This window comes from Ailuropoda melanoleuca, chromosome 5 (assembly GCF_002007445.2).
Source record: "Ailuropoda melanoleuca isolate Jingjing chromosome 5, ASM200744v2, whole genome shotgun sequence".
NCBI classification, from domain to species: domain Eukaryota; kingdom Metazoa; phylum Chordata; class Mammalia; order Carnivora; family Ursidae; genus Ailuropoda; species Ailuropoda melanoleuca.
The window spans coordinates 60,714,843-60,737,943 of record NC_048222.1 but is presented as its reverse complement, the minus strand read 5'-3'; the positions used below and the strand labels follow the sequence as shown (position 1 = coordinate 60,737,943).

General features: G+C 40.1%; 2 protein-coding genes across 4 annotated transcripts in view; one reads left to right on the top strand and one right to left on the bottom strand.

The window, feature by feature from the left end:
• Positions 1-964: 964 nt before the first annotated feature.
• EIF3J (eukaryotic translation initiation factor 3 subunit J) lies at positions 965-23,089 on the top strand. The gene is made up of 6 exons (XM_034661039.1): positions 965-1,125; positions 1,212-1,315; positions 17,274-17,388; positions 20,164-20,325; positions 21,598-21,671; positions 22,001-23,089. Exons 1-6 carry the CDS (start codon positions 1,080-1,082, stop codon positions 22,130-22,132), a joined length of 633 nt encoding a protein of 210 aa, XP_034516930.1. The 5' UTR covers positions 965-1,079; the 3' UTR covers positions 22,133-23,089.
• The window catches only part of SPG11 (SPG11 vesicle trafficking associated, spatacsin), an 83,230-nt gene continuing 80,477 nt past the window's right edge, over positions 20,349-23,101 (bottom strand). For 2 of the 3 annotated variants that reach the window (XM_034661037.1, XM_034661038.1), the window contains exon 40: positions 20,350-21,182. In XM_034661037.1, coding sequence (XP_034516928.1) covers positions 21,091-21,182 — 92 coding nt within the window. In that variant the 3' untranslated portion in view covers positions 20,350-21,090. Of the gene's footprint in view, positions 21,183-23,101 lie in introns of all 3 variants that reach the window. The other variant, XM_034661036.1, reaches the window with a different exon arrangement.

The following is a 23,101-nucleotide window of genomic DNA, read 5'->3' as shown; positions in this document are numbered from 1 at the left end:
GCACTTACCCCAGGAAGCCTTTCATGCATCCTCCCACTCCCCCTGCCGTTCAAGTTACCTTTTTACATTAAACCTCATAATGCTTCTTTTTGTTGGGGTCATCACACTGTGTCGAAATTTTGTTTACATGTCTATCTGTGCTACTTGATTGTGCGCTCCCTGAGGACAAGGCTAGAGATTAGGCCTACCGCAGCCTGAGTTCCGAAATTATTCTGAGAAGGAAGCATGTACTGGCCTCAAGGGGCTCACAGGAAGGGAAAATGCTCGAGTTTTGGGGCTCTCTTCGATCCCTTCGTGACTAACTCGAGGCAAACGTGCCAGGAGCTGAATTCGAGCACCCTGGCTGGGAAGGCGGCCAAGAATGCGGCCCTGTCCACTCGCTCCTTCCCGGGCGCCGGGCCCACGCTGGCTTCCAGAGAGAGCTCCCCGCCGCCAGCGCGCGCGACGCCCCCGTCCGAAGGTCGGGGCCGTCGGTCCACCGCCCCCACTGGCGGGCCTGGCGTTCACAGCCCGCTTCAGAGCGCAGCTTGGAAAGTTTGGGGGTCTCCTTGGTATCCGCCAACAGCCCCGAGCGGCGACCTAAAAGAACAGAGGGAGGGCGCACCCGACCCGGCGGGGCGGGGCGCGGCGGGGCTGGGCTTGGGGTTGGGGTTGGCTGGGGAGGGCTGGCGAGGACAGGCGAGGGCCAAGCGCCAGTCAAGGGGCCGCCCTTCTAAATTCCTCGCACTTAACGATTCCTCCCGGAGCCCAGACTGGGGCAGCCGTGTCCCGGCCGCTTCCTCTCTTCCCGCCCCACTACCTCCAAGACCACTACCTCCACGCCGTGTAGTATTTTACACTCGGTCTCACCCTCCCGCCCCACAACCGCGCCGGCGGCCGCATTCCACGCCCCCTTCTCGCCTGCGCGCGCGACGCCCTGCCACCGCCTCCAGAGAGGGCGGGGCTTGGGTCGCGGCGCACAGTCAGCCACGGTCCCAGCCTGCCCCGCGCCGGCCAACGAGAGCAAAGCCAGTGACTCACCTCCGCCGCGCTAACTCCGCGCTTGCTCGCCCCTCACACACGCTCACACCCGGTTCGAGATGGCGGCGGCGGCGGCGGCGGCGGCGGGGGACTCTGATTCCTGGGGTGAGGAGAAGTTACGGGGGCAGGGCCTGGGCCGACGCTGGCCTGAAGCTGAAGCAGGCACTAACGCGGCTCGCTCTCTTCCGTAGACGCGGACACGTTCTCCGTGGAAGACCCGGTGCGGAAGGTGGGGGGCGGCGGCACCGCCGGCGGGGACCGCTGGGAAGGCGAGGACGAGGACGAGGACGTCAAGGTGGGTGCGGGCCGGGGCTTCCGGCAGCGCGGGAATGTACTGGCGCTGTCGCGGGCGAGGATGCCCGCCACAGGGCGGGCGGGTGGACTCTGGGCCCAGGGGCGCCGCCCGGGCCTGCGGGCTGTGGGTCCAGACGCGAGCATAGGGCTCTCTGGTGCCCTTCTCTCCTCTGCTCGCTGGCCATGTGGGCCGGAGTCGAGCAGCGGGGCCTTTTAGACTTCCTTGGCGAGGGTGGTGGCGGCCCCTACCTTAGCCCTACTTCAAGGGTCTGCGCCCAGGCCTGGATCCCACCCGCCAACTGGCGACGGGAGGTGACAGCAGCGGCAGGGCCCGGCCCACGTGCAAACTTCGCGGTCTGGAAACGCTCACCAGAAGGATCTGGGAAGTTGGGGTTTGAGCCCCATGGTTTTTCCCATATGGAAAGTCTTGCAACCCACCTGCCTTTTTGAGCTCAGGTCTCCCTAGGGGCAGTAACTTATTTATGTCTCCGAAGGCCCATTTGTAAAGTTTGTTCGAGCAGTTAAATGAATGAAATACTGTGGTTTAATTTCAGTCTTTTTTTTTGTTTGGTTTTTGTTTTTGTTTTTTTACACAAGACTTAAAGAAACAATAAGGTGAAATAACTTTAGGCTTCCCTCCCCCACCCTGTGGTAAAAGGATGAACCGAGTACTGAGATAGCACCGAGATAGCCTATGGCTAGTGGTCAGAAACAGGTAGTCCACACAGGGAGCTGGCAAACGGACAGTTGACAGAGTTATTTATCTACAGACGAACAGCACCTAAGGAAATAATGGTTGGAATAGACGAGGGGGCCATTGTTTTTCTTCTATGCCTTGTTGTTCTGAACCAAATTTACCTTTGTCGTTTGTTTTTGAGGACTCCTGGGGACTCATCAAATGGCTTCAGAGAACAGTATGACTAGTGCGTTATTTTTTTGTTGTTTTTGTTTTAAGTAGCTAACAAACCTTTCAAGCCCAGAATGTTAAGATTCTTATTAACAGAACTCTCAAGATCTTTTTATATTTGTGCAGGTAAAGTTTTGTATGAATTGAGAAAATGGTTTCTCTTGGTTTGATTCGCTTAGTGGATGTTTTACTTTCCTAACTTCTACCCTTCAACACATATTGGGAACCCTATTAAGTCCTTTTGCTTGGGTTGAGAAAATTTAAGCTGGATAATCACTATGAACTTAATACTACTTTTCTTTGGATTTTACCTTTTTTCCTGAGTCGGATGATGTGGATGTCGAATTTATGGAACAGCTTGAGGTTCAGGAATAATGTGAGCTTTGCACACATTGGGATTAATAAATGAGTAGTACTCTTGTGAAGATACTTAGATGCTCCATTTACATGTTGTAAGGGGTGGGAATGGATTGTATATCAGTCTCATTGAGACTTTAGTTACCTCCCTACATTGTAGTGGACTTTCTGTTTTGAGCCTTCAGTTCAGATTTGTCCTTTCACTTTTTCTGGGCTTACTGGATGCAGCTGTTAGAACATCTGTTTTGAAAATTGGGAATAATTTAGCAAATGAGAAGAAAAGATTAGAGAAATCGGGAAAGAAGTACCAGAAAATGAAGTCTAGATGGGAGTAGTCTGAAGTGATACCATGAAGTAGCCTTCCTGAGATTATTGGATCTAAAGGGTGTCAGTCCTAATAAATATAATTCTGAGCACTTGGATCTAAGAGAGTTGCAGGTTGTAAGAGATCATAAAGGTCATCTTGTCCACTCTTTCAGCGCAGATTCTTTCTTTTATGCAAATCTTATTTCTTTTACATAAATATTGAAGTTGATCTTGGAGAAAAACTGAACTTGTCTGTTTTGTTTCTGAGTTGAAATGTTGGTTTATTTCTTTTGAATTTCTTCAAAATTCCCAAGTTATGGTATTCAAGGAATAGTTTGATTCCTGGGCTTTGGAATCAGACAGACCTGGGTGTGTATTATTGCCTTGACATTTTCTCTATTTGTGGTTATAAACAAGTTTTTTAATCTTTCCTTTTAGTTTCCCAATCTAAATTTTCATTATAGGAGATAACATCAGTGGGTTCTTTTGCATTTTACTTATTTACTTACTTACTTACTTACTTATTTATTTAGGGTGGGGGGGGAAGGGAGAGAGAAAATCTTAAGCAGGCTTCATGCCTAGTGCAGAGCCTGAGGCAGGGCTTGATCTCATGAACCCAAGATCATGACCTGAGCCGAAATCGAGTCCGACACCAACTCAGCTACTCAGGCGCCCCTGTTTTGCACCTTAAATGATTTAATATGTCTAGCATTAAGCAGAGTTACCTTGCACTTGGGAGGCACTCAATAAATGTTAATACTCTATTACTTCAAGATGTAGTCTTAATTTTTCTGGCTAAAGGAAAATATACTGGTTAGATCTAGTATCTGGGGTTTATTTTGTGCCACATTTTTTGATTTCCTAAGCTCCAGAGTAAGTTCTCTCCACAGTGACAATTTACTGTGAATTTTGTGTTTTGAACGGGATGACCTTGGTTATCAAGCAAGTTTTGGTTTGCTCAGAGTTTACCAATTAGTTGAATTTTGTCACTTTGGATGGTAGTGAGTGATACTGAATTTCTGAATTCTCATGTTTTAGTACTTAATTCTTTAGTAAGGATACAAAAACAAGGCTTAGTTTTCATGACATCAAATAATAACTTTTAAATAGTACAACATATGAATTTTTTTGAAGTCTTCAAAGGTCAGGGCGCCTGGGTGGCTCAGTGGTTAAGTGTCTGCCTTTGGCTCAGGGCGTGATCCCAGAGTCCTGGGATCGAGCCCCACATCAGGGTCCTCCACTGGGAGCCTGCTTCTTCCTCTTCCACTCCCCCTGCCTGTGTTCCCTCTTTCGCTGGCTGTCTCTCTCTCTGTCAAATAAATAAATAAATCTTTAAAAAATAAATAAATAAAAAGGTCTTCAAAGGTAAGATATGCAGAAACAGAATAAGTTCTTCAGTTTATGTCATCATCTAGTGTTTAAGCATTAAGAATATAGATTTAATATTATTTGTAACGTCCTGAGAAATGAAAAGAAAACTGAGGTCTTTGTTAGAGTAATTTGCTTCAGTAGTTTACTGTCTTTCAGTAGACATTAAAACATTTTGCTGTCCTTGACTTTTCAAATAACTGTCTGGTAGTGACAGAAATGGATTTAGGTGAAACCATAGAATTGTTAATATTCATGAGGAGAGAAGCCTATGCTTCTTCCCAGTTAAAAAGATGAGAACTGGGGGCCTCTGGCTGGCTTAGTTGGCAGAACATGGGACTCTTTATCGCAGGGTTGTAAGTTTTAGCCCCATGTTTGGTATAGAGATTACTTAAAAATAAAGTCCTTAAAAAAAATGATGAGAGCTAGGAAGCATACTCTCCTGTCACACATGCTTTATTTTGCCTTTCTTGCTATGCTGATGTTATACAGAGGTAGTGGGAGTAATTGTTCACTTAGCATATTATCATTGGACTCCTTGCCTATTGCTGGAGTGATGTGCAGGTTGTGTTGACTGAGAAGGCAGTGAGTACCTCTCCCCTGCAAGCAGGGACAATACAACTTTTACTCCATTTTACTGGTCTCCTAGCATTTCAGTATAGAATAGATTAAAAGCTGGATTTATTCAAGGTGTGTAGAATTGTTTTGAGGAAACTTCTCCTCGCTGTGTTCAAACATCTCTGGCATTTGCTCCTGTAATGTTGGATTATAGAATTTTTTAAAAAGATCTGAGAATGAACTTAGTTGAAAACTGCCTGTCTCATCCTACCCATCCAGTCATCTGTTAGGATCCTATCCAGCTTAATAGTTTAAATCTACCAGAGTAAGGACATTTTTCAAACATTGGAAATAGCACCTCTGAAGAAGGGGATCTCTACTTCAGACAAATGGAAGATTATTGGGAAATACTCATAAGGTGGGCATTTTGCCAAGAAATGGGTATTTTGAAGTGTGTGTGTAACTTAAGAAAAATTCCAAATATAAACAGAGGTAAAGTTTAATAAACCCATGAACAATCTTATTTTTTCCTGTATCTCCACTTACTGTTCTCCTCCCCTAACCAGATTATTTTGAGGAAAGTCTCAATTGTATCATTTCAGTTCCCTGCTAGTTTTTATAAAGTAAGTTTTTAGTTAGAAAGCATGTTTGTTACTGAAAAATATTTACCTAATGTGTTTGTCATGCTGGATGACTGAAAATAAATAAGCCGTTTGTTTAGTGTTCAGTATCTCTCTCTTGCTTTAGCCTAAGCATTTAAAATAGAATTGATTAATGACAGTTCCACATATGAGACAGGTAGGCACTGAGATGGAATTCAACTGAGTGCTGAGCTGTAGCACATAGTAGGATGTTAAAAACTTAATGAATTGAATTAAATGAAGTAGAATTTATTGAGGAAGGTACCTTGGCTTCCAGAAGCCAGCACGGTTCTGAGATGATGGAAGAACATTTGGGCTTCTTCTAAAAGACTGAACTTTACTGGGAAATCCAGCCTTCCCAGAAGCCTGTTACAGAGTTCTGAGGCCTCTCAGAGCAGGTCAGTACAGCTTACAGAACATCAGTAAAAGGCTCTTTTCCTGCAAAAAGTTATTCTTTATCTAAACCAAACTGCTTAAAGAAAAGTAAAGGAGTATCTGTTAATTAATGGACTAATGGAGAAGAATTTTACCCTCCTTTGAAGCTACTTCTATTTGACGATCTATAAATATATCTTGCTTAAGTTGGAAAGCATTTTCAGCCCTAAATGTGTTCTGTTATTGCATGTGACATTCTGTAGTTGTACATTATAAAAATGACAGATTAGCCAACTACTGGCTATATTATTAGAAATTTTTAAAAAGCAGGATTTAAAATTGTTTTGTTTTCACTTCTCAGTCATGTTCATTCGCGAAGCAGGTTTTAAACTTGAAAAGCAGCCATCTCTTTCAGAGAAATGGCTCAAATGATGTTGAGTGTGTATCCATAGAAGAGTATAAGTAAGCAGGTAGTTTATAAATTGCCTCTGTTTTAAGGAAGCTAGCCATTTTACAAGAGCAACCCGGGTGATTCTTTTGAAGATAAATTGAATATTATAGTTGGCAGATTTATTATCTACCAAAAATAATTGGGTAAGGAATTTACTTGGTTATTGGTAGGTATTCTCTGAAACCAAATAACCATTTAGAGCTTACTAAATTGCAGATTTACTCACTAGTTAAATGTGTTAATTTTAGTTGTTTCTTGAAGAACCTTTTTTGAATTTTATCTGAAGTTTTTGTTAGCATTTACAAAGTCCTAGTGTTTATAGAAAATTGGGCAGATTTTTAGGCACTTGCAAATTTTATAACTAAGGAAACAAAAACTTTTTAAGTTCTTGAGGAAAACTACCTTACCTGCTTTTGGGGTTATGTCTCTTTGGAAGGGTGACTAGTCTCTTTGTTAACATCATATGGTCCCTCTTTAGGGACTTGTCCCTGATGTGGTAGAAGCTTCAGGGCAGATTTGGTTTTTTGTTTTGTTTTTAAAGATTTTACTTATTTTTCAGAGACAGAGAGAGTGAGAGAGAGAGAGAGAGAGAGAACAAGCAGGGGGAGCAACAGCTGCAGGCAGAGGGAGAAACAGGCTCCTCGCTGAGGAAGGAGCCCGATGTGGGACTCTGTCCCCGGACCCTGGGATCATGACCTGGGCGAAGGCAGATGCTTAACCAACTGACCCACCTAGGCATCCCCAGGGCAGATTTGTTTTGAGCACTCAGGGGTGAGGGTGACTGGCAAGGCTTGCCTTTCATGGTTCTTTTATGAACGCAGGAGCAGGTGCCATAGTTGTTCCCAGGACTTGTTGATAGAAGCCACTGCTTTTGCTTGTAAAATCCATTCTGCAGTGGAATTCTAGGTAGCCTCATTATGTCTGCACCGACGGGACAGTTTAACTTGAATGTCTGGAATAAGGTTTATGCTTTGATGGGAAAACCAGGAATAGGGATGGGGTGGTACATAGAGTTGGTATAAATGAGATACTGAGGGAGCAGTGATATGAGTGGGGTTGATGTTTTACTGGGAAAGGGATCTGAGAAGTGCTCCTCTGATGTATCTCTTTCTCCATTTTGGATGTACTGTGATGGAGCTGCTCATTTTTAGCCATACTTCTCCTCTCTTGGCCTCCTAATACCAGAGGCTGCTAGAGTAGCTTTGTAAAATTAGTAGAAAACCTGTGATGACAGGCAATTTGAGGTAGGTAACTGATAGAGTTGTAGCTGGGCATAATACTATGTGCCATACCCTTCTCTTTGATGAGCCTTCCTGCAATTCCAGGGGAACTCATTCCAGAACTGATTGAAAGAACACATTTTGGTGGGGAGAGACCTAATTCTCAGATAGTTATTGGGCTCAAGTAAGAAGTTATGTTTACTATGACACTTTAAAGGAATTTTGGTCCATTTAGAACTGCTTCCTTCATTTTTTTGGTTGGTGGTTTGGTTTTGTTTTGTTTTTTGGTTCCTTCATTATATTTCACTGAGGTTTTGGGATAGCTGTCTCAGGGCCTTAATGTTCTTATCTGTAAAATGGGGATAACACCACCTTACTTACAGAACTTTTGTGAGGGTTAACTGTGTTACTACACGTAAGGCCCCTTGCACAGTGCCTGGTGCAAAGTAAGCACTTGGTAAATGCTTTATCATCATCATCATCATCATCATCATCATCACTATTATTAGTAGAGAGTGGTGAATATGTACCCCTTTGAAGTAAGCAAATGGTCTTCCTGTCTGAAGCACCGCCTAAGCAGTATATCACTCACAGACCCAGCTTTTTGTGTTCTGTAAAGATTAAAACAACAACAAAAAACTCCTGGTGGTTAATTTTTATTTTTAGCTCTAGGGTTCCTTTTGTACTATGGTATATTGATAACAAGCACTTAAGCAAACCAGTGAGATTATACAGACATTTGCTCTCTAATTTCTTAGATGTCCCAACAGTGACCAGCAGGTTTGCTTTTAGTCTGTTAACCTTGAAACGTGAGCTAAATTGCCAAAATAAGGTGATTATAAAAATATTTTACCTTTTTTTTTTTTTAAGATTTTATTTATTTATTTGTCAGAGAGAGAGAACACGGGGAGAAGCAGGCTCCCCGCTGAGCAAGGAGCCCCATGTAGGACTTGATCCCAGGGCTGTGGGATCATGACATGAGCCGAAGGCAGACACTTACCCGACTGGGCCACCCAGGTGCCCCAGAATATTTTACTTTTATACAAACTTCTTTCTACTCTGCTTGTAGACTATATGGCAGCCTTAATCAGGATTTTTTAGTTCTTTGGTGGACTTAGAGATTTTTATTAAAATCAAGGCTCGATTAGTTTAAATACCTAGACTGATTCAGATTATGAAAAACAGAAGCTTGATGTCATCTTTAGGCACATTAGTCACCCTCTACATCTACCAGTGGCATCAGGGCCTCCTGCTTTGCATCTGCAATTCTGTGGTTCAGCTTCAAATGGCATGTGATAGTGTGCCTGGTAGTTGCTGAGAAAATGGCTAGGCTACCTATAGATTAAAGCCCTATCTAAATACAAGGCTGTGTCTGTCCCTATTAAACTTAAACATTCTAAATCTGTGGAGCCTTTGGAAAATTGTTTGATAATCAGTTTATATTTATTGACTGTTAGGTTTAGAGAAGACAAGAGCATAGATCCACCTTAAAGTGCCCCACCCAAGTAAGGGAGTGGGTTTGAGCAGCCATTGGTCAGCTCTGACTGCTCTTAAATACTGGGTTTAAATATTATATGGATTTAATTCATTAATCAGGGTTGTGTTGAATGGAATATTACTTGAAATAATTGAGCCATTGCATTTGGGAAAGTAAGAAATATAAAGTCCTTTCAGTTTTTTATTTAAAACAGCTGCAAATTACTCTAAGAGAAGTAGTTTTAGCTTGGTTATCTTGTATTTTGTTAACAGAGAGGCTTTTTTACAGAATTAGACATGTTGATATAAAAGTTAAAATGGAAAAACAAACATACAAGAATGGCCAGGCACTAAAAATCCTGAAAAACCTATAAGGGAGGGACTAGCCTTTTCCTGTATAAAAACATACTAAAAGTAAGGAAAGCTGTATGGTATTGGTGCATGAAGAGAAAATAGACAGTAGGATAGGAAAAAAAGCAGAAATAGACCAAGTACCTGTGAAAATTTGTTATATGGTAAATCACTGGACTCAGGTGGACTTTTTAATAACTGATGCTATGACAACTGGGTAACTATTTGGAAAAAGAATTAGATCCATACTTCATACCACACAAGAGAAAAAACTCCACATGGACCAGAGATCTAAATGAAAAAACAATGAAGGTATATATGTTCTAGAAGAAGCTGACTTGAAATCCACAGGCAAGAGAAGAAAAGACTGATAAATTTTACTGCAGAAATGTGGTGGGGTGCATATACTTCATGGGGAAACACCAGAGGCATTTCCATTAAGAGAAGAAGATAATGATCGTTATCGCTGCTACCATTCACAGTGTTCTAGAGGTTTAGCAGTGCAATTGGATAAATCAGTTGAGGCATAAGATTTGGTACAGAAGTAGGGCACCTGGGTGTCCCAATCAGTTGAGCGTCAGACTCTTGGTTACAGTTCATGATCTCCGGGTCATGGGATCTGCGGCTTCAGGCTCCGCGCTCAGCGGGGAGTCTGCTTGAGATTCTCTCTCCCCCTTTTCCCCTGATCTTTCTCTAAATAAATAAATGAATGAATGAATAAATAAATAAACAAACAAACAAACGTCTTTAACAAGGTAGCAGGATATAAAATTAACATAAAAGCCAATTATATACACAAATAATAACCAGGCAGAGGACATAACAGGAAAAAAAACCCTATTTACAGTAGGAACAGAAATTCTTAGGAATGAACATAAAGAGAAATTCACAAAACTTCTAAGAGAGAAACTTTATTTTTTTAAAAAGATTTTATTTATTTATTTGAGAGCACTCATAAGAGAGAGAGCTTAAGTGGGGGGTGGGGGAGGGAGAAGCAGGCTCCCCCCTGAGCATGGAGCCTGCTGACCTGGGGCTCAACCCTGGGGTCATGACCAAAGCCGAAGGCAGACACTCAATGGACTGAGCCACCCAGGCACCCCTAAGAAGCTTTAAAACACTCCTTGAAAAATATGAAAGTAAACTTCAACAAATGGAAAGACAGACCTTTTCCTTGGTTAGGGTAGCTCAACATCATAAATTAGATTGCTGTTCCCCCAACATTAATTTATAATTTTAATGCAATACCAAAAAAATTCTAATAAACTTGTTTCTGTGGAGTTAGAAAAGTTGATAATAAGGTGCATATGGAAAAGTAAACATGCAAGAATTATTAATAGAGGTCCTTTTCTTTAGGATAACTGGGATGATGATGATGATGAAAAAAAAGAGGAAGCAGAAGTAAAGCCAGGTGAGCCACTGGGGTTCCTTCATTTTTGGTTTTCTGTTTTGGTGAGCATGTAGTGCTGATGTTAAGACACATGATAGAATGCTCACAAAATTGAAAATTCTGGTGTTTAAAAACCCAAACATCCTTCTATTCTCCCTTTATTCTTTTCTCCCATATCTTTTCTCCTCAAATCATAATCAGATTGGATACTGCCTACTGCTTTCTGTTTGAGTGCTGGTGTTAGGAGAGAGTAGAGGGTGTGGCCTCATATTTTAATGCTCTAAATCCTGCTGAAAGTGCTAGGGAACTATGAGGGAGGTGTTTGGGTCTTAGGAGTCAGATCAGAGAGGAGAAAGGAAGAGTCCCAGAACTTTCCCATTCTTATTTGCCTATAAATCACCATATGAAACTGGAGCTGGAAGTTGGTCTCTTGAAGTATACAAGTGTTACGTGTCTGTCTCATCCATAAACTTCAAAATATTCAGGGTAACTGATTAAAACATTTCTTTCAGAAGTAAAAGTTTCAGAAAAGAAAAAAATAGCAGAGAAAATAAAAGAGAAAGAACGGCAACAGAAGAAAAGGCAAGAAGAAATTAAAAAGAGGGTAAGTACCATTCATTTCCTGCAATACAGAATTCTCACATCAGTAGTGGACAGTGTCTTGACAGACAGCAAGTATTACCTAGCAATCTGAAGGACTTTGTAAAGACTGTTAATGGACACTATCAAATAAGCGAATCCCCAAACTGAATTTGTGGTTTTTTCAAAAAGTTAACTCAGAAGCTTATGTATGAGAATGCCTTTTAAGTTTCCACAAACATTTGGGAACAGTCATGATTGTGCAGTACCACAGTCAGTGATTTTTGCCAGTGGCTGCAGTTCTTTCTAGTTGTGATGAGTCTTTATTTGCGGTTACATATTGAGTGAAATAGAAAAAGTATCCACCTCTCTGCCATGTACTATATAGGTGTTTTGTTCCTGATTATTTAGAGGAAGATCAGGAATACTGTATTAATTTTTTTAATAGAAAATACATTTACATGATTAAAAAATCAAAACAACATTAAGAAGAACTCCCAACTCTTCATTTATATATCCTGTTTTTCTCCCTCTATCCCTTAAGCGAATATCAGTTTCTTACATCACTGAGGTACCTTTATGGATTTGGATACTCCTATATATTATTATTCCTTGCTTTTCTTAAGTTTTTAAAATTTTTATAGTTTTCACCTTGCTTTATTTCATTTAATCTCTTCATATCAGATCTTCATATCAGATCATAGCTTTATAATTTTTGACTTTTCATTCAGAAAAATTTCATATATGTCACCTAAATTTAACAGTTGCTAATATTTTGCCATATCTGCTTCATCTCTTTTTTTGTTGTTGTTAAAATATAATCAAGTACATAACAGACATTATGTATTTAATCTTTAAATACTTCAGTATGCATCTCTGAAAAAGCAAGACTATTTCTCACATGATTACCTACCTAAGAGAATGAACTGTAATTTCTTTTTTTTTTTTTTAAAGATTTTATTTATTTATTTGACAGAGATAGAGACAGCCAGCGAGAGAGGGAACACAAGCAGGGGGAATGGGAGAGGAAGAAGCAGGCTCATAGCAGAAGAGCCTGATGTGGGGCTCGATCCCATAACACCGGGATCACGCCCTGAGCCGAAGGCAGATGCTTAACCGCTGTGCCACCCAGGCGCCCCTGAACTGTAATTTCTTAACATTCTCTAGTATTCAGTTTATATGCATTTTTCTGATTGTCCCAAATTGTCTTTTATGTATGGTTTGTTCAGACAAGGACCTTGCATTACATTAGGTCTTTAAAATGACATTGACTTATTGAAGAGTGATGTCTTTATAAAACATCCTACCTTCTTGATTTGTCTGATTGCTTGGAGTTGCAATTTCCTGTAACTTGGCAGATAAGTCTAAAAGTTTGATTGGATTCAGATTAAACATTTTTAATTGGAATCCTTGAGAGGTCATGCTGTGTGCTTGTATTGCATCACATTACACCAGGAGTCACATAATGTCTGTCCTATTATTAGTGATGCTAAAATTGATCACTCAGTTAAGGTGGTAACAGCCTGATCCTTCTGTTATAAAATTACATATCCTTGCAAGTAATCCAGTTTGACGTTAGCCTCTCACCCATTTGTTTAGTATAGTGATGATTGTTGCCTAGTTTTATTAGGGATTGCAGACTGGTGATTTTTCTCCTCCTGTGATTTCTCTTCCATTTATTATTGGCTGGCTTTTTTTTTCCAGGGAGGAAAAAGTAAGAAAAAAGTAAGAAACTTTGCTGTTTGGTTACTTTGGATATGGTTTGTGCTGGAAGAGGAAAAGCTTAATTGTTTTCTTTTAATTACCAATTTTTCAGAGTAAGGAGGGAGTGTAATAATAACTTCAAATGGTGAAAAAAGAGATTTTTGTGGGTTTCTTTCTGAGTATATTTGTGGATTTAGAGGTTTTTATAAATTCGTTGTGTTTTACTCAGATATGGTAATTACTTTTTTGATGCTCAAATTGTCCCAGGTTTAGCCTGTAGGAAACCCTTTAAGTTCCAGTCTTCATCTTTTTGACAGAATCTTTGAAAACTTCCTTGATTTCTGACAGTAAGAAATGTTGGGCTCACCTGGTAAACTCTCTTCTTTAGGCCTGGAATCAGCTACTACTTTATGGTTCTTTTTAGTTGGAAATGATATTTAGAGGCCAAATCTAGTTGCTAGTAGTACTCACTATTACTGAGGTGGCCTTGCCTTCTAGACCCTTTTTTATGGGTGAAGCTAGGAAATAAATAAATGTACATGAGTATATGTGTGTATGTGTTGTGTTCATATTGATGTTTTCTCTTATTCTGAAAATTCTGGTTTCTAATAACGTTAACATAATTTTTATTAGCTTTTCTACAACAATAGTAGAAATACTAATAATGTATAGTAGTAATACTAATAATGTGAAGCTACTGAATCAAGTTTAGGATTTCCTTGCAGTTCTTTTGGGTTTAGACTATATCCTACTAAGGATGTAGAATTACGTTCTGGGTTCTAAAGTCATTTGTATTATTTTCCCTGTGTATTTTGATATACTAATTTTAGAGTCATTTGTTTCCATTTGTTTTCATTTTTAAGATTTTCTTTTCTTCTTTATCTAACTTTATTTTTTATAAACATGAAATGTTTTCAGAAGTCAAAACTATACAGAAATGATACACTCCGAAAAGTCTCAGACATCCATTCCTGTTCTATCCTCTCCATCCTGTTTCTTGTCACCCCCATAAGAAACCATTTTCTTTAGTTTTTGGTTTATTCATATTTTTTTTTTGGTAGCTGTATGGTATTCCATTTCCTAGATGCACCATATTTTATTCCACCAGTCTTCTAGTGATGGGACAGCTAGATTTTTTTTCTCCCAGTCCTTTACTTGATGATCAGTGCTTCCATGAATAATGATGTGTGTGTTTCTAATGGGTATAGTCACATTTGCAGGATAAATTCCCAAATGGAGATTGCTGGGTCAAAGGGCAAATCATATTTGTGGTCTTGATAAATGTCCACAAATTGTCCTCTATATGGGGTTGTACCAGTTTGCATTTGCCAACAATATATGAGAGTGCCTGCTTCCCCCAGTCAGGAACATTTTATTTTTATTTTTATTTTATTTTTTTTTTTAAAGATTTTTTATTTTACTTATGTGACAGAGAGACAGCCAGCGAGAGAGGGAACACAGCAGGGGAGAGAGAGAGGAAGAAGCAGGCTCCTAGCCGAGGAGCCTGATGTGGGACTCGATCCCGGAACGCCGGGATCACGCCCTGAGCTGAAGGCGGTCGCTTTAACGACTGCGCCACCCAGGCGCCCCCCAGTCAGGAACATTTTAGATACTTTTTAAAAATTTGTATTTGTGTATCTAAATGTATCCACATGCATGTTTCTATGATCAGAACAAGCAGTAGAATCTTTTAACTCAGTCTGAGAAGCCATCTTGATTAGATCTTTCTTGGTCACTGAAGTTAAAATTTATACTTCCTTTTGTTTCTTGGTATTAGTCTCCAACATAAAGAGACCTTAGATAGTTTGTCTTAGGTCAAGTATTGAGTTAAGATATGTTTGGTTTTGGGGCGCCTGGGTGGCACAGCGGTTAGGCGTCTGCCTTCGGCTCAGGGCGTGATCCTGGCGTGGGATCGAGCCCCACATCAGGCTCCTCCGCTATGAGCCTGCTTCTTCCTCTCCCGCTCCCCCTGCTTGTGCTTCCTCTCTCGCTGGCTTTCTCTGTCTCTGTTGAATAAATAAATAAAATCTTAAAAAAAAAAAAAAAGATATGTTTGGTTTTGATGCAGGAAATACTTAATGATGTCCCGATCTACTAAGACAGTTAAATCAAGATATTTCCCTGAGAAATATTCTGAGATGTCTTTAACTTAACATAATGACTTTTCTTATTTCATCTTCTTCATGAGAAATAAAATGCTATGTATTACAGGGGTGGACTTCTGAGTCAGAATCTGTAAACTGCATAGACATAGATGACCACAAATGGCACAAGCTCCCTCTGCTTTCTCCCGCTTCAGTAAATATGTCACAGATTTTCCCTCATAGTAAAAGTAATGCATTTGTTGTAGGAAATATCACAGTATAAAGAAATGATATTCATTAAACCATTAACTGGCATCTCAGAAGAGTAGGGCTGGGAAATAAGTGACAACTTCTGTTGTGTGTGTTTAAATTTGTTAATATGATAATGTGTGTGTGTGTTTTTTAAAGATTTTATTCATTTATTTGAGAGAGGGAGCACGAGTAGGGGGGAAAGGCAGAGGGAGAGGGAGAAGCAGACTCCCCACTGAGTGGGGAGCCTGTTGCGGGGCTGGATCCCGCCTGAGCCAAGGGAAGACACTTAACCAGCTGAGCCACCCAGGCGCCCGATAATATGTTACTTTTATAATAGTAACAATACAAAAAGATAAATTTTTTATGATTCTTTGGGGAAAAAAACCTTTTTTATGTCTGCATAGTACAGTTGACCTTTGAACAACACGAGAGGGGTGCTAACTCCTTGCACAGTCGAAAATCCATATACACCTTTGACTCTCCCAAACCTTAACTACTGATAGCTTAGTGTTGACCGAAAGTCTTACTTCTAACATAAATAGTCAGCACATACTTTTGTAGGTGTGTGTATTTTATACTGTATTCTTCCAATAAAGTAAACTAGAGGGGAACAAATGTTATTACATCATAAAGAGGGGGTGCCTGGATGGTACAGCTGGTTAAGTGTCAGACTGGACTCTGGTTTCAGCTCAGGGCACGATCTCAGGGTCATTAGATCCAGCCTTGTGTCGGGCTTCACACTGAGTGCCGAGTATACTTCAGATTCTCTCTCGCTCTCCCCCTCCTGCTCACTCTCTCTCAAATAAATAAATCTTTTTTTTTTTTTTTTTAAGATTTTATTTTTATTTTTTTGAAGAGATAGAGCCAGCCAGCGAGAGAGGGAACACAAGCAGGGGGAGTGGGAGAGGAAGAAGCAGGCTCATAGCGGAAGAGCCTGATGTGGGGCTCGATCCCACAACGCTGGGATCACGCCCTGAGCCGAAGGCAGGTGCTTAACGACTGCACCACCCAGGCGCCCCTCAAATAAATAAATCTTTTTAAAAAATCAGAAAATGCATTTACTATACAATATTTATTAAAAAAAAATCTGTGAATAAGTGGACCTATGCATTTCTAGCCTGTGCTATTCAAAGGTCATCTGTATTGTCATATGGATGTGCTATACTTTATTTTACCATTCTGTTGAACATTTGGGTTGTCTCTAAATGTATTTGAAATTATAAGTAACGCTCCATTGGACGTCCTTGTGGCTAAATGTTTGTGTGCATCTTTGGTTTCTTAAGACAAATAACTATAAGCGGAATTATTTGATTCCATATAAAGCATATAAAAGTATTTTAAGACTTCATACATATTTCCAAGTTGCCCTAGAAAGGTTGTTTCAAAATACGGTCTTTAGCAGCAGAACATGAGAGTGCAATCTTTTCCTTTTCTGTAGTCTCAATTCCATATTTTTTAAAAAGGCTGTTTTGGAAATAAACCCAGTCTCCTGGGTTCCAGTCTCTATTCTCTCACATTACCAGCTATGTTAACCTTCTGTTACCATGGGCCAGTTGTTTAACCTCTTTGTGCCTCAGATTTTTTTTTTTTTTTTTTTTTTACATAAAATCAGGATAAGAATATCTAAAGTGTTGGGGTGCCTGGGTGTCGCATTTGCTTAAGCATCCGACTCTCAGATCCGGTCGTGATCTCAGTTCATGGGAGTGAGCCCTATGTCAGGCTCTGCACTCGCTCAGCATGGAGTCTGTTTGAGATTTCTCTCTCCCTCTGTCCCTCGTGCTCATTCTCTCTCTCTAATAAATAAATCCTAAAGTGTTCAGAAAGATGCCTGAAATATAATAAACACTTCGCATGTGTTTATAAAAAAAATTCACACTATACAAGAATGTACTGGTCCATCATAATGCCAGCTGTTTTAAAACTTCCTGTCTGTCTCATTTTAGTTAGAAGAACCTGAGGAACCTAAAGTGCTAACACCAGAAGAACAATTAGCAGATAAACTGCGGCTAAAGAAATTACAGGAAGAATCAGACCTTGAATTAGCAAAAGAAACCTTTGGTAAGTGGCGGGGGCGGCGGTGGTGGTGATTGAGATTGCAGCGAAGTATTGAAGTTCCAGGTGAATACTGTGGAAATGTTACTAGTCATGAGAGTTTAGAAAACATCTTTTTTTTTTTTTTAAAGATTTTATTTATTTATTTGACAGAGAGACAGCCAGCAAGAGAGGGAACACAAGCAGGGGGAGTGGGAGAGGAAGAAGCAGGCTCATAGCGGAAGAGCCTGATGTAGGGCTCGATCCCATAACGCCCGGATCACGCCCTGAGCCGAAGGCAGACGCTTAACCGCTGTGCCACCCAGGCGCCCCAGAAAACATCTTTTTTGAAATAATATAATACTGGCTCAAACTTAGGTATTAGAAAGTAGTTTTTAATGTTTATATTTGAGATTTCATTGCTTAAGGTGGAGTGAGATACGTGTTCACGTTTTTTAATAATTGTCTTGAGTATCAAGTAAAATATTATTAAGATAAGTCATTGGACCCAAATAAAGTATACTGCTGCTTTAAATACATTTATCAGGTGGATGAAATTTGGATGAAATGTGAGGCCTATAGCTTTGAGGTTTAAATGTTGAACTGACTATAAGGCTGTGCCTTTGCTCAGGGTCATTTCTTTCTGTGACCCTTCTTGGCCCTCGGAAGGCTTCCATTTGCTGTGCGCCATCCCTGCAGCTCTGGTTGGTACATGAGATAAAAGACACGTTCAGGGTCCTGTACGTAGGTGAGTTCCGAGTGTTCCAGGGGTAAAGGGTAAAGTAAGAAACATGGCCAAAGAAATAGATAAAAGCTCTCCCTTTAATTAAGCTCATTGTTGTCATTACCTATTGAGTACTTTTCAGAGTAGAAGATCATGTTGAAGCAGTTAAATAACTTTGAAATTGAAACCTAGAGCTAAGAAGGATCTTAGTTATCTTGCTCTTTACCCCCATCCTTCCTCGTTTTTAAAATGGATCAAGCAGGCTATAACGATCATTCTCCTTTCCGTGGGACGTTTGATCTTCTCTGTCCCCAAGTTGCGAGCAGTCCGAGAGGAGTTGCTGTGGTGCTCCTGGGTTCTGGTGTGTGCTTGGCTTTGCACTCATCTCGTCACAGAGGGCACGCAGCCATTATCCAGTGTCTCCAGAGGATGGTAAAAGCCACCCATGTATTTATTAAAGAGAAGAGTTTACATGGTACCTATAAATTCTAATATGGGACCACAATTATAGATTCAAAGGCAAAAACATGCATTCATACAGGCATCATTTGGTTAATAGGATTTTAATGATGTGTTTCTCATACCAAAATACTGAATCAGTGATATTGTTAACAACTAATTTACTTTACTATTGAGGATGAGACAGAGTGTACTGTCTTCTTAGCTTAGAATCCTTTTAGGCCAGATTTATTTTTCTGTTGGGATTTAACACATGGTTTACCCCTGCTTAGCCTCTGGAATCGCTTAGCTGGATACTTTCACAGGAACCATGTTTTGTTTTTTGTTTTTGTTTGGGGCTTTTTGTTTTTGTTTTTGCTTTTTCCTTCTCTCTGCATTTTCCTGTGGGCTATTCTTAGACCTGTGTTTTAAGAGTGTCCTTTTGGTGGTCTGCTGAAGACTATGGGTCCCTTAATACAGTGTTTTGTTTTTTTTTTTTTAATTTTATTATATTATGTTAATCACCATACAGTACATCCCCAGATTCCGATGTAAAGTTTGATGCTTCATTAGTTGCGTGTAACACCCAGTGCACCATGCAATACGTGCCCTCCTTACTACCCATCACCAGTCTATCCCATTCCCCCACCCCCTCCCCTCTGAAGTCTTCAGTTTGTTTCTCATAGTCCATAGTCTCTCATGTTTCATTCCCCCTTCTGATTACCCCCCTTTTCTTTATCCCTTTCTTCCCCTACCGATCATCCTAGTTCTTATGTTCCATAGATGAGAGAAATCATATGATAATTGTCTTTCTCTGCTTGACTTATTTCACTTAGCATTATCTCCTCCAGTGCCGTCCATGTTGCAGCAAATGTTGAGAATTCGTTCTTTCTGATAGCTGAGTAATATTCCATTGTATATATGGACCACAGCTTCTTAATCCAGTCATCTGTTGAAGGGCATCTCGGCTCCTTCCATGATTTGGCTATTGTGGACAATGCAGCTATGAACATTGGGGTGCATATGGCCCTTCTCTTTACTACGTCTGTATCTTTGGGGTAAACACCCAGTAGTGCAATGGCTGGGTCATAGGGTAGTTCAATTTTTAACTTTTTAAGGGACCTCCACACTGTTTTCCAGAGTGGCTGCCTTAATTCAGTGTTTTTAAAAGCATAAAATACACAGGATTTTACTTAGTAAGGAAGCCTATTATATTGAAATAGGTATCAAAATATTAACTCGAGATACAGTAATAATGTGCTTCTTTATTGCATTAAATAAGATCTAGTAGCAGGTCTCATAAGTAATGTAATTTGAAAACAGTATTTCAAGACAACTACAACTGTAATGTGATATGAAAATACCTGATCTTTTACTGGTAACAGGTTTTGCTAATATCACTGTGATATGTTGCCTGTAATCAAAATGAAAGGAAATGCTATATTAGAGGTTAGTGAAAATAAAGCTGTAAATTTTCTGATGCAACTTCACAGATCTCTTGAATGCTGTCCAAGGACTCCAGTGGACCAGGTTAAGAACCTGTGCTTTAGCATGAAATAACAGGGTTATTCAGCTAGCTAGTAGGTTTATAAACTTGAAAAAAATCTTTGATATTTTTAGTGCTCCCTTTTCTCCTGCAGGTGTTAATAATACAGTTTATGGAATAGATGCTATGAACCCATCTTCAAGAGATGACTTCACAGAGTTTGGAAAGTTACTAAAAGATAAAATTACACAATATGAAAAGTCACTATATTATGCCAGTTTTTTGGAAGCCTTAGTTCGAGATGTGTGTATTTCATGTAAGTAATTCTAATTTCTATCTTTGTGGGTAGATTTTAGGAAGGGCACATCATAGGATAGAGGTTTATTTTTTTGCTTTCTATAATAAATGTAGAATTTGCTTTTTAGAAGTTACCTTGGGAATATTCTGCAAATAGATGGTGTGAGTGGTTTTGTTTTTTGAGGCTGCCGCCTTAATGTTTTTAAAATAGCTTCCCAAAAGGGACATCTGGGCTTTGATGACCCAGCAGCTAATAAAACACTAGCTTATTATTTCATTTAATTGTATCTTAAAGAGACTAGGAAGTATTTTTTGGGGAAAATGACCCCTGAGCATATGGAATTTTAGACCTGAGTGAGACCACAGCACGTGTCTGTTCATTTTACAAACAAAGAAGCCTGTGACTCGGTTTAAGTTGCTCAACAGAGCTGGTCCCTATTCTTTGAGTCCGTGGGTGTGGTGCCATGCCCTGAGAGGAGTCATACATTTCAGAGGCAGGGTGTGTGGGAGTTAAAAACCAGGGGTGGAGTGGCACTAATGTGGAAGGGACTGTTTTTGCTAGTATTTGCTGTTAAGAAAAAGGATTCTACACAACTTTAAATTGGGTTTTCCTTGAGAAATCTTTACTAAGCTGGAGGTTCTGAATTTGATTAGTGATATACCCATAGCTGGTATTTTATTTGCACATACTTTTCCCCCCATGTTTGAAGGTGCACTCTAACCAGAACTGAAACACTTTTTTGGTACCTGAAAATTGGTGTCTGTTTCCAGCTTGATATTTCTCTTAAGGATGGAAGGATGTATTGTCCCATAAACAGGCTTGTCTCCAGTGGGACACTGAGATTTCTGAGACACCTACTAGTTTGATTCTAGTTCCTGTGGTAGAAAATGGAGACACCAAGGGGTGGAGAGTTGTCATTTGTAGTTTTAAGAATTGTCGTTCCACCTTCATTCAGCCACTCCTCACTGCTCATTGAGGGATGTGTTGTGGAACGGCGTGGTTATCCTCCATGTGCATTCACGGGTGTGGATTAAGGAAGTATGGTAGGGAGCACTGTGAGCTCTGAAGATACTTCTCGTTTCTCTTTGGTTAAACAAACAGTGGTGTCTTGGTTATATTTACAGGTCATTATAAAGAAATTTAAATAGTTCTGATTTGTGAGCCTAACCACAGACTGAATGATTCCTTACCATCTTATGTTTAACAGGATAAGTTCATAGTCTTTTCAAAGTTACTGAAGTTAATGATGGCCAAATTAGATATGGTATTCCTTTTTTTTTTCTTCCTTAGTGGAAATTGATGACTTGAAAAAGATTACCAATTCATTGACTGTGCTTTGCAGTGAAAAACAAAAGCAAGAAAAGGTAAGAGCAGGCATGTGGGGGAAATGCGTATTACGTGAGGACGGGGGCGTAGGCATAATATTCTAAACAAGTGTAGTAAGAGCCTGAACTAAAACTTCAAATTGGAACAGACCAGGAGTGTGAGTGCCGTTACCATCCTTTTGTTTACAGACACGGTCATAGTTTTCTTTTTGGAATTAATAGAAATTGCCTGGGGTTAGGGTATGGGATTTCCCTTTGAGAACTAAAGTTTTTTTTGGTACCAGAGGCTTTGGTGTCTGAGGGTTTCTGTACCAGAAAAGGTGCCCATAGTATAGTAGTCTCATGAATTAACTCTCTTTTATCTTTAGCAAAGCAAAGCCAAAAAGAAGAAGAAAGGTGTGGTCCCTGGAGGGGGACTAAAGGCTACCATGAAAGACGATCTGGCAGATTATGGTGGCTATGACGGCGGATACGTACAAGACTATGAAGACTTCATGTGACATTTTCTCTTCTCCTGGTGTCTTCTTTCTGTTGCCCACAATCCCTTCAACATGTAGCACAACTTCCTTTCCTTTCAGTTCTGCCAAATGCTACAATCAGAAGTGCAGTATCTTTTGTGCTGGTTATTTAACCCCTTGACACTTAGGTGCTAATGTGCGAATGAGGGAACTTGGATCTTGCTGCCAAGGGGTTAAAATTGGGAACCTCAGTTGCTACTAAATCATAGTTTAAAAAAAAAAAACAAACCTAATAATGTTGTCATTGTTGCTATCTGATTCCATAGCAGCAGTCACTGAATTGGAAACAAAGGTTGCAACCTGACAAAAATTGTGTAGTATTTACCAGCACCATTCAGTAATACAGCCTTAACCATACCTCCTTGAACTTGTCAAGAAAAGCAGTTTGCGGCAAGGGCATGTGGTGTGCACCTAGTATTAAAATTGCTTTGTCTTAAAATTGAGCGTGAGGATATTAAAAAAAATACATTGTGAAGAAGACTGCTTATCTCAGAGTGAAGATACAACGGCTGAAAAGCACTAGCTTGATATTTAAAAATTAAATTAAATGACCAAAACCCTCCAACTTTGAAGCTGAAGAAGGTAAACCTCTCCATTACTGCACTGCATTACAACTTGTGGAATCTCTCGAATGCATAGACTGTCTAGTTTCTGTTTATCAGACTGTTCTGCTGATGGAGTGCTTCAGATGGGGGAGGGAAGCTCTTACCTGTTTTATTTCCCTGATTTAAGTGTCTGAGAAACAATTCTCCTTTGTTCTCCTAGGCTGCAATGGAACAACTTTAACAGGGTTTTGGCATTTTCTTCCCTTTATAAAACATGCTCAGCAAACTGCACCAGTTGACTACAGTTTGGTAAATTGTTATGTTAACAATTATGACATCTGCAATGTTTTATAAAGCAACTAATTTAATAAAATCACTATTGTGAGGACTTAAATTTTGTGTTAAC

Excerpts from the sequence above, each read along its gene's own strand:
- EIF3J (XM_034661039.1), top strand. The coding sequence starts at position 1,080 with ATGGCGGCGGCGGCGGCGGCGGCGGCGGGGGACTCTGATTCCTGGG. Across the intron at positions 1,316-17,273 it reads ACGAGGACGAGGACGTCAAG|TTAGAAGAACCTGAGGAACC; the intron begins GTGGGTGCGGGC and ends GTCTCATTTTAG. Across the intron at positions 21,672-22,000 it reads AAAAACAAAAGCAAGAAAAG|CAAAGCAAAGCCAAAAAGAA; the intron begins GTAAGAGCAGGC and ends TTTTATCTTTAG.